Source organism: Oncorhynchus mykiss, chromosome 12 (genome assembly GCF_057628025.1).
Source record: "Oncorhynchus mykiss isolate SJ-2025 chromosome 12, ASM5762802v1, whole genome shotgun sequence".
Lineage (NCBI taxonomy): Eukaryota > Metazoa > Chordata > Actinopteri > Salmoniformes > Salmonidae > Oncorhynchus > Oncorhynchus mykiss.
In genome coordinates, this window is record NC_143033.1 from 93,817,662 (window position 1) to 93,829,432 (window position 11,771).

An 11,771-nucleotide genomic window follows, 5' to 3' on the forward strand; every position below is an offset into this window, starting at 1 on the left:
TTATATTGGTCACATACACATGGTGCTTGTGCAATATACTATCAACATTACGTTTCTGTCATAAACATCAACATTATCCAAACCACAAGCTAGAACAAGCGCATTTTAATTTCACTGGTAGAATCAGGAAGTTTTGACTTCCTGGACATTCGTCTGCTCATAGTGCACCACAAAGTCCAGCATTCATAGCAAATGCAGATACCGCTCGCTAGGTAGATGGGACGTGACCACAACCTTGGTTGATGGCGTTGTTTACTTCGAACGACTAACACACAGTAATCTCAGAATGTACTGTAGCATTTAATTTTTTTAAACGTTTGTTTTTCACTAACGTTTGTCATCATGCCCATGTGTTGTTCTGTCTGGCTGTGCAAACTACAAACAAGCTTGAAAATGAGTTCTCTTTCACTGTTCTACCTACCAAAGATTTACCCCGATGCTGCCAGTGATTTGCGACTATCAAGAATGACGCTTACGATGACCAAAGATTATCAGAGGGATTTTTTGGCTGAACGGAATCCATTTAGTTGACAGCTGAGAAGTGATGCGATACTGTACCATCATTTTCTCTCTTCACAACAAAATGGAAGATTCTTGATTATTCGCTGGAATAGGTAAATTAGCTAGCTAACATTACAGTCCTGTATTGAACTTGGTAACCCACCAGCTAAATCATATAGCTAGCTATCTTTTGGATGCATACTGTCAATCAATTTCGCCTATGCCATTGTAGTCACTAGAGGTTGACATGTCCCATCTTGTCCTGTCAAATGTTTTCCCGTACTGTCTTGATTCCGCAACAGTTCTATAACCCTGGAACTTTCCTGTCCCAACTGAATAAAAAAATCACTCCCGTCCTGTGAACATTTTCTACACGCAGAAATCTGAAATAACTTCCTCCTAGCTGTTTTTCCTCTCTGATTCAGATGGGTTGGGTTAAATGCGGAAGACACATTTCAGTTTAATACATTCAGTTGGGCAACTGACTAGGTATCCCCCTTTCCCTTTCCTTTCCCTTTCTGTCTGTCCCCGGTCTGCGCTAGCATCACAGGAAGCACAGCCGCGAGCTGCCCAGTGACACGAGCCTACCAGACGAGCTAAATCACTTCTATGCTCGCTTCGAGGCAAGCAACACTGAGGCATGCATGAGAGCATCAGCTGTTCCGGACGACTGTGTGATCACGCTCTCCGTAGCCGACGTGAGTAAGACCTTTAAACAGGTCAATATACACAAGGCTGCGGAGCCAGACGGATTACCAGGACGTGTGCTCCGGGCATGTGCTGACCAACTGGCAGGTGTCTTCACTGACATTTTCAACATGTCCCTGATTGAGTCTGTAATACCAACATGCTTCAAGCAGACCACCATAGTCTCTGTGCCCAAGAACACAAAGGCAACCTGCCTAAATGACTACAGATTCGTAGCACTCACGTTCATAGCCATGAAGTGCTTTGAAAGGCTGGTAATGGCTCACATCAACACCATTATCCCAGAAACCCTAGACCCACTCCAATTTGCATACCGCCCAAACAGATCCACAGATGATGCAATCTCTATTGCACTCCACACTGCCCTTTCCCACCTGGACAAAAGGAACACCTATGTGAGAATGCTGTTCATTGACTACAGATCAGCATTCAACACCATAGTACCCTCAAAGCTCATCACCAAGCTAAGGAACCTGGGACTAAACACCTCCCTCTGCAACCCGATCCTGGACTTCCTGACAGGCCGCCCCAGGTGGTGAGGGTAGGTAGCAACACATCTGCCACGCTGATCCTTAACACTGGAGCTCCCCAGGGGTGCGTGCTCAGTCCCCTCCTGTACTCCCTGTTCACCCACGACTGTATGGCCAGGCACGACTCCAACACCATCATTAAGTTTGCTGACGACACAAGAGTGGTAGGCCTGATCACCGACAACAACGAGACAGCCTATAGGGAGGAAGTCAGAGACCTGGCCAGGTGGTAAGATAATTTTGTTATCAATGTTCATAAACTTCAATTAATCTACTCCGTCTGCAACCCAGAGTTTGTAAGATTCTGGTTGAAATGAAACAGACAGATTTCTCAGCTTACAATAGTCAAAGTGTTTATTCACGAGGACGTCCTAGTCCGTTGTACAAAACCATCCATTTTATACTGGCTCCTTACACACATACCTTCACATACAAACAGTAGGTATCCTACGCACATACTTCCACACAAACAGTAGGTGAGTTTTATCTCTATAGTTCTCACCACTGTGTATCACTAGCCCAGCCGACAGTTCCATTCCCCCGAGATTAGGGAGACCTTGAGAAGTACTCCCTGTCCTCTCCCAAGTCTCTCGGAGGCTTAGCCAGGTTGGTGCAAACACAGTTTAACTGTTCTCGGTATCTTTCCTCGGCCCTCACATACAAGTTAAAATCCTGAGCTACGCCTTCATCAGACAGTCTGTGTTTTTCCACTATACAGATACATTGTTAAACCTAATTCTGACTAAAACTACACACATCATAATATAATTTTATGATTCTAATCAATTTCATACAGTTATAAGGTTTCAGAGTGGAATTATTTTATCACTATCTTTCAACATATACATTATTTTATCACTATCCCTCAATGTAACCATGACTAAGGAGATGATTGTGGACTACAGGAAAAGGAGCACCGAGCACGTCCCCATTCTCATCGACGGGGTTGTAGTGGAGCAGGTTGAGAGCTTCAAATTCCTTGGTGTCCACATCAACAACAAACTAGAACGGTCCAAACACACCAAGACAGTCGTGAAGAGGGCATGACAAAGCCTATTCCCCCTCAGGAAACTAAAAAGATTTGGCATGGGTCCTGAGATCCTCAAAAGGTTCTACAACTGCAACATCGAGAGCATCCTGACCAGTTGCATCACTGCCTGATACGTCAATTGCTCGGCCCGCAACCGTAAGGCACTTCAGAGAGTAGTGTGCACGGCCCAGTACATCACTGGGGAAAATCTGCCTGCCATCCAGGACCTCTACACCAGGCGGTGTCAGAGGAAGGCCCTAAAAATTGTCAAAGACCCCAGCCACCCCAGTCATAGACTGTTCTCTTTACTACCGCATGGCAAGCGGTAACGGAGTGCCAAGTCTAGAACAAAAAGGCTTCTCAACAGTTTTTACCCCCAAGCCATAAGACTCCTGAACAGGTAACCAAATGGTGACCCTGACTATTTACATTGTGTGCCCCCCCAACCCCTCTTTTATGCTGCTGCTACTCTCTGTTTATCTTATATGCATAGTCACTTGAACTATACATTCATGTACAGTGGGGCAAAAAAGTATTTAGTCAGCCACCAATTGTGCAAGTTCTCCCACTTGGGAGGCCTGTAATTTTCATCATAGGTACACTTCAACTATGACAGACAAAATTAGGAAAACAATCCAGAAAATCACATTGTAGGATTTTTTATGAATTTATTTGCCAATTATGGTGGAAAATAAGTATTTGGTCATCTACAAACAAGCAAGATTTCTGGCTCTCACAGACCTGTAACTTCTTCTTTAAGAGGCTCCTCTGTCCTCCACTCGTTACCTGTATTAATGGCACCTGTTTGAACTTGTTATCAGTACAAAAGACACCTGTCCACAACCTCAAACAGTTACACTCCAAACTCCACTATGGCTAAGACCAAAGAGCTGTCAAAGGACACCAGAAACAAAATTGTAGACCTGCATCAGGCTGGGAAGACTGAATCTGCAATAGGTAAGCAGCTTGGTTTGAAGAAATCAAATGTGGTAGCATATATTAGGAAATGGAAGACATACAAGACCACTGATAATCTTCCTCGATCTGGGGCTCCACACAAGATCTCACCCCGTGGGGTCAAAATGATCAGTCGTTCGCTGCCCGCACCCGCCTGCCCGACTAACATCACTACTCTGGACGGTTCTGACCAAGAATATGTGGACAACTATAAATACCTAGGTGTCTGGCTAGACTGTAAACTCTCCTTCCAGACTCATATCAAACATCTACAATCCAAAATCAAATCTAGAATCGGCTTAATATTTAGCAAAAAAGCCTCCTTCACTCACGCCGCCAAACTTACCTTACTAAAACAGACTTTCCTACCGAACCTCGACTTCGGCGATGTCCTCTACAAAATAGCTTCCAATACTCTACTCAGCAAACTGGATGCAGTCAATCACAGTGCCATCCGTTTTGTTACCAAAGCTCCTTATACCACCCACCACTGAGACCTGCATGCTCTAGTCGGCTGGCCCTCGCTACATATTCGTCGCCAGACCCACTGGCTTCAGGTCATCTATAAGTCTATGCTAGGTAACGCTCCGTAACAGTCTGCCTTATCTCAGCTCACGATAACAACACCCACCCGTACCCGCTTCAGCAGGTATTTCTCACTGGTCATCCCCAAAGCCAACACCTCCTTTGGCCACCTTTCCTTCCAGTTCTCAGCTGCCAGTGACTGGAACGAATTGCAAAAATCGCTGAAGCTGGAGACTTACATTTCCCTCACTAACTTTGAGCAGCTAACCGATCGCTGCAGCTGTACATAGTCCACCTGTAAATAGGCCACCCAATCTACCTACCTCATCCCCATATTGTTTTTATTTACTTTTTTGCTCTTTTGCACACCAGTATTACTACTTGCTCATCTATCACTCCAGTGTTAATCTGCTAAATTGTAATTACTTTGCTACCATGGCCGATTTATTGCTTTACCTCCTCATGCCATTTGCACACACTCTATATAGACTTTCTTTTTTTTCTATTGTGTTATTGACTGTACGCTTGTTAATTACATGTGTAACTATGTGTTGTTGTTTATGTCGCACTGCTTTGCTTTATCTTGGCCAGGTCGCAGTTGTAAATGAGAACTTGTTCTCAACTAGCCTACCTGGTTAAATAAAGGTGAAATAAATAAATAAATAACAAATAATTCTTCGCTGGAAACTTTAGACTGTTCTCAGGGCTTTGTTGTAGCTAGAAATGTTTAAGTTGCGTCGGGACAATTTTAGCATTTTAGCAAACCCTTTTCCTAAACTAAACCTAATTATCCTAACCTGCCAAGTTAATTCTCCAAACCTACCACGTTAATTATCCTAACCTGCCACGTTAATTCTCCTAACCTGCCACGCTAATTCTCATAACCTGCCACGTTAATTCTCCAAACCTACCACGTTAATTATCCTAACCTGCCACGTTAATTCTCCTAACCTGTTACGGAAAGTCACTTATGCTATTCAAAACTGGAAGATATGCCCAGAGCACGAAAGGGGGATACCTAGTCAGTTGTACAACTGAATGCATTCAACTGAAATGTGTCTTCCGCATTTAACCCAACCCCTCTGAATTAGAGAGGTGCGGGGGGTTGACATAATTGACACTTCCCCACACGAGTTGTAGTCTTTCAGAGACTGGAAAACATACCAGTTCGTTGGCAATTAATCCCCTGATAGGAACATCACTGAAAAGACTTCCAATGGATCTATAATCATAATCTGTGCCACAGTAGTTATTGTACACCTAGTTTGTAAAGTACCTTGAGAAATGCTTTGTGTTGTTTTCTAAATCTAGACCTTGGTCCTATTTTTGGAATCAAGTTGATGAAGTCTTTCTCCTTAAGGAAGAGGAAACTTTCTTCATCAATTTCTTCATCTGAAATGAAGGAAATGTACATTTTAGACATCTCAATATCATAAAATAATAATCACTGTATCGAATTAACAAATATACATACATGTTTACAATTGAGGTGAAATCTTTAGTTGAATGTAATACAATGTACAATAATACATATATTATTTTAATCAAATCAATCAATAATTGTATTAATACACAATGTATTATACAATGTATAATAATAGATCACACATGTCTTCACCTTCAAACCTCTGAATCAAGTCACTGAGGTTCCACTCAGTTAATTTGTCTCTGACGAAATCAAATGATGCCATGAGACTTTACTATGAAGGGAGAGAAAAATGGTACAATTTAGATGATTTAGATATTTGTGGTAGGCGATATCACATTCCCTTTATTCCAAAAGGTGTAAGTGCAACTATAAAGAAAAACATGATGATTTATTAAAACAACAAAAGCACAAGCCATTCAGTATTTAAGCGTCATTTTCAAGAGAAAATGCATTGAACTGCATCCAGGTCATGGACTTTTGGGGTAAAATATAACCTATTTGTAAACCCTCTTATACAGTTGGTTTGGTAGAATAAACTAGGAAATGTATATTTTTACTGAAATTATGATTGTCTGTTTGTTTCATATCTTCCAAGGAGATAAATGTGATTTGGCCATAAAAAAAACACCATTGTATGTTTAACCAACACACCAGTAGAGTGGAAGTTGCTTCTATAGTAGAACAGTCTGTAAAACATTCATTACTTTTCCATATCTCATTTGCAATAACTTTAACATTCAATTATAATTTTACCTGATATTACCCAAGCTAAATTCAAGTTTACTTAATTAATGCTGCCACTTTGAGTTATAATGTTTTATATATATTCACATTACATAAAGGGTGCGTTCGTAAATTCACCTTGGCAGTCTTCTCCAATTTCAGAGCGCAGAATAATTGAGGAATTTACAAAACGCCCTAAACTCGGTTGTTCTGGCAGGTGTAAGTAAACATCTGTATAAAAAATTGAATCCAATGTTTGCCAGTAACACAGTTACAGTCATGAACCCCTTGATAACATGACAACACACAAGCAGCTCTACCAGGGATCTACCAAGGGTGAGTAAAAGGTTTAGAGTGTTTTTCTCTTATTTACTGTATGTCTGTAAGTAGCTAACAAGCTAGCCAACTTTAGCCAGTTAGCTTGTGTGCTTGACTGCCATTGTGAGGTCAGAATGCTCGGATCAACCCTATTCCAAGACTCAAAGCTCCAACGCTACTCTAATCTGACAACGTTCTAAATGTACAAACGCCCAGAGCACACTCTGAGTGCATTCTGACACTCTAGAGTGAATGTACAAACGCCCAGAGCACACTCTGAGTGCATTCTGACACTCTAGAGTGAATTTACAAACGCCCAGAGCACACTCTGAGTGCATTCTGACACTCTAGAGTGAATTTACAAACGCCCAGAGCACACTCTGAGTGCATTCTGACACTCTAGAGTGAATTTACAAACGCCCAGAGCACACTCTGAGTGCATTCTGACACTCTAGAGTGAATGTACAAACGCCCAGAGCACACTCTGAGTGCATTCTGACACTCTAGAGTGAATTTACAAACGCCCAGAGCACACTCTGAGTGCATTCTGACACTCTAGAGTGAATTTACAAACGCCCAGAGCACACTCTGAGTGCATTCTGACACTCTAGAGTGAATTTACAAACGCCCAGAGCACACTCTGAGTGCATTCTGACACTCTAGAGTGAATTTACAAACGCCCAGAGCACACTCTGAGTGCATTCTGACACTCTAGAGTGAATTTACAAACGCCCAGAGCACACTCTGAGTGCATTCTGACACTCTAGAGTGAATTTACAAACGCCCAGAGCACACTCTGAGTGCATTCTGACACTCTAGAGTGAATTTACAAACGCCCAGAGCACACTCTGAGTGCATTCTGACACTCTAGAGTGAATTTACAAACGCCCAGAGCACACTCTGAGTGCATTCTGACACTCTAGAGTGAATTTACAAACGCCCAGAGCACACTCTGAGCCCACTCTGACACTCTAGAGTGAATTTACAAACGCCCAGAGCACACTCTGAGCCCACTCTGACACTCTAGAGTGAATTTACAAACGCCCAGAGCACACTCTGAGTGCATTCTGACACTCTAGAGTGAATTTACAAACGCCCAGAGCACACTCTGAGTGCATTCTGACACTCTAGAGTGAATTTACAAACGCCCAGAGCACACTCTGAGTGCATTCTGACACTCTAGAGTGAATTTACAAACGCCCAGAGCACACTCTGAGTGCATTCTGACACTCTAGAGTGAATTTACAAACGCCCAGAGCACACTCTGAGTGCATTCTGACACTCTAGAGTGAATTTACAAACGCCCAGAGCACACTCTGAGCCCACTCTGACACTCTAGAGTGAATTTACAAACGCCCAGAGCACACTCTGAGCCCACTCTGACACTCTAGAGTGAATTTACAAACGCCCAGAGCACACTCTGAGCCCACTCTGACACTCTAGAGTGAATTTACAAACGCCCAGAGCACACTCTGAGTGCATTCTGACACTCTAGAGTGAATTTACAAACGCCCAGAGCACACTCTGAGTGCATTCTGACACTCTAGAGTGAATTTACAAACGCCCAGAGCACACTCTGAGCCCACTCTGACACTCTAGAGTGAATTTACAAACGCCCAGAGCACACTCTGAGTGCATTCTGACACTCTAGAGTGAATTTACAAATGCCCAGAGCACACTCTGAGCCCACTCTGACACTCTAGAGTGAATTTACAAACGCCCAGAGCACACTCTGAGTGCATTCTGACACTCTAGAGTGAATTTACAAATGCCCAGAGCACACTCTGAGCCCACTCTGACACTCTAGAGTGAATTTACAAACGCCCAGAGCACACTCTGAGTGCATTCTGACACTCTAGAGTGACTTTACAAATGCCCAGAGCACACTCTGAGTGCATTCTGACACTCTAGAGTGAATTTACAAATGCCCAGAGCACACTCTGAGTGCACTCTGACACTCTAGAGTGAATTTACAAACGCCCAGAGCACACTCTGAGTGCATTCTGACACTCTAGAGTGAATTTACAAACGCCCAGAGCACACTCTGAGTGCATTCTGACACTCTAGAGTGAATTTACAAATGCCCAGAGCACACTCTGAGTGCACTCTGACACTCTAGAGTGAATTTACAAACGCCCAGAGCACACTCTGAGTGCATTCTGACACTCTAGAGTGAATTTACAAATGCCCAGAGCACACTCTGAGTGCATTCTGACACTCTAGAGTGAATTTACAAACGCCCAGAGCACACTCTGAGTGCATTCTGACACTCTAGAGTGAATTTACAAACGCCCAGAGCACACTCTGAGTGCATTCTGACACTCTAGAGTGAATTTACAAACGCCCAGAGCACACTCTGAGTGCATTCTGACACTCTAGAGTGAATTTACAAACGCCCAGAGCACACTCTGAGTGCATTCTGACACTCTAGAGTGAATTTACAAACGCCCAGAGCACACTCTGAGTGCATTCTGACACTCTAGAGTGAATTTACAAACGCCCAGAGCACACTCTGAGTGCATTCTGACACTCTAGAGTGAATTTACAAACGCCCAGAGCACACTCTGAGTGCATTCTGACACTCTAGAGTGAATTTACAAACGCCCAGAGCACACTCTGAGTGCATTCTGACACTCTAGAGTGAATTTACAAACGCCCAGAGCACACTCTGAGTGCATTCTGACACTCTAGAGTGAATTTACAAACGCCCAGAGCACACTCTGAGTGCATTCTGACACTCTAGAGTGAATTTACAAACGCCCAGAGCACACTCTGAGTGCATTCTGACACTCTAGAGTGAATTTACAAACGCCCAGAGCACACTCTGAGTGCATTCTGACACTCTAGAGTGAATTTACAAACGCCCAGAGCACACTCTGAGTGCTTTCTGACACTCTAGAGTGAATTTACAAACGCCCAGAGCACACTCTGAGTGCATTCTGACACTCTAGAGTGAATTTACAAACGCCCAGAGCACACTCTGAGTGCATTCTGACACTCTAGAGTGAATTTACAAACGCCCAGAGCACACTCTGAGTGCATTCTGACACTCTAGAGTGAATTTACAAACGCCCAGAGCACACTCTGAGTGCATTCTGACACTCTAGAGTGAATTTACAAACGCCCAGAGCACACTCTGAGTGCATTCTGACACTCTAGAGTGAATTTACAAACGCCCAGAGCACACTCTGAGTGCACTCTGACACTCTAGAGTGAATTTACAAACGCCCAGAGCACACTCTGAGTGCACTCTGACACTCTAGAGTGAATTTACAAACGCCCAGAGCACACTCTGAGCGCACTCTGACACTCTAGAGTGAATTTACAAACGCCCAGAGCACACTCTGAGTGCACTCTGACACTCTAGAGTGAATTTACAAACGCCCAGAGCACACTCTGAGTGCATTCTGACACTCTAGAGTGAATTTACAAACGCCCAGAGCACACTCTGAGTGCATTCTGACACTCTAGAGTGAATTTACAAACGCCCAGAGCACACTCTGAGTGCACTCTGACACTCTAGAGTGAATTTACAAACGCCCAGAGCACACTCTGAGTGCACTCTGACACTCTAGAGTGAATTTACAAACGCCCAGAGCACACTCTGAGTGCATTCTGACACTCTAGAGTGAATTTACAAATGCCCAGAGCACACTCTGAGTGCACTCTGACACTCTAGAGTGAATTTACAAACGCCCAGAGCACACTCTGAGTGCATTCTGACACTCTAGAGTGAATTTACAAACGCCCAGAGCACACTCTGAGTGCATTCTGACACTCTAGAGTGAATTTACAAATGCCCAGAGCACACTCTGAGTGCATTCTGACACTCTAGAGTGAATTTACAAACGCCCAGAGCACACTCTGAGTGCATTCTGACACTCTAGAGTGAATTTACAAACGCCCAGAGCACACTCTGAGTGCATTCTGACACTCTAGAGTGAATTTACAAACGCCCAGAGCACACTCTGAGTGCATTCTGACACTCTAGAGTGAATTTACAAACGCCCAGAGCACACTCTGAGCCCACTCTGACACTCTAGAGTGAATTTACAAATGCACCCAAAGTTGCAAATCTCTTACATTACAAAATCTTCTCATTTGTAGGAATTTTAGCATTTCATTATCACCTTTTAAGATAATAATCGAAATATGAATACATTTAGCCCAAGCTTAACCCTAATCAAAGATTTCATAAATTTTGCTACTTATATAAAACACAATTATATTTATATTCTCACATAAAGTTGCAAATCTCTTCAAAATTACTGATTTTTTTCCTTACTCTGAAAGCAGTCCTAAGCAATTTCAAGCACTTCTAAGCAGTTTCTTTCAAAAACCTATTGCATGAGGAAATTGAAATGATTGCAAAGTTATGTCTTTCCTTTAAATGAGCCCACACTGATCTACTGAGAGTTGATCGTGAAATGTTTGAAAAGTTTAAACAAAAACATGCTGATACTTACCACATAAAGGCAATGTTCAGCAAATATATATTCTGTGCTACTGACACGGCCCTCTAGCAAGAAAACACACTGAAAAACAAGACTATGTGGTGTTGAAAGAAGTACAGCAGTATGGGTATACTGTAGGTGTGGCTGTTCTTTGTCATGTTGTGATGCAGGTTTACATTCATTGGCATGAGTTTTGCCATGGAGGCATGACTGAGCGGTTTCTGCTAGAAGGACCAACTGCAAAGTCAAGATTGATGATAATTGTAAAAATTTATGAAAATGAAAATGAGCTTTTTGGTCTTATTTTAAGGTTAAGGTTAAGCACTAGAGTTAGCAGTGTGGCTAAGGTAGGGTTACGGTTAGGTTTCAAATCAGATTTTATGACTTTGTGGCTGCGTCAGATAGTGACCACTCTGCAGAGCTGCCTTCAGTACATGAGTCATCTCAATAAATGCCAAGCTGCTGTTGTGACTGGTTTTCATATTCATTTGCATGCAAAATTATGCGAGGTACAAAAAACACCTCAGTGTGGTAGCCATTCTTAACCCCAACTGTATTTTGTAGTTTTCTACTTGCATAGCAAAAGAAAATGACAG

General features: G+C 42.8%; 1 protein-coding gene across 22 annotated transcripts in view; it reads right to left on the reverse strand.

Moving 5' to 3' along the window:
• The window catches only part of LOC110538557 (nuclear GTPase SLIP-GC), a 45,255-nt gene extending 33,906 nt beyond the window's left edge, over positions 1-11,349 (reverse strand). For 8 of the 22 annotated variants that reach the window (XR_016485429.1, XR_016485428.1, XR_016485427.1 and 5 more), the window contains exons 1-3: positions 11,188-11,349; positions 5,870-5,951; positions 5,528-5,643 (exon numbers count right to left, since the gene is read on the reverse strand). Coding sequence is in view for 5 of the 22 variants with exons in the window: in XM_090194211.1 (XP_090050337.1) it covers positions 5,528-5,643; positions 5,870-5,942 (189 nt within the window). In the remaining 17 variants the exon portion in view is untranslated. Of the gene's footprint in view, positions 1-5,527; positions 5,644-5,869; positions 5,952-11,187 lie in introns of those variants that run through there. The other 14 variants (XR_016485434.1, XR_016485433.1, XR_016485436.1 and 11 more) reach the window with 6 other exon arrangements.
• Between the last annotated feature and the right edge of the window lie 422 nt (positions 11,350-11,771).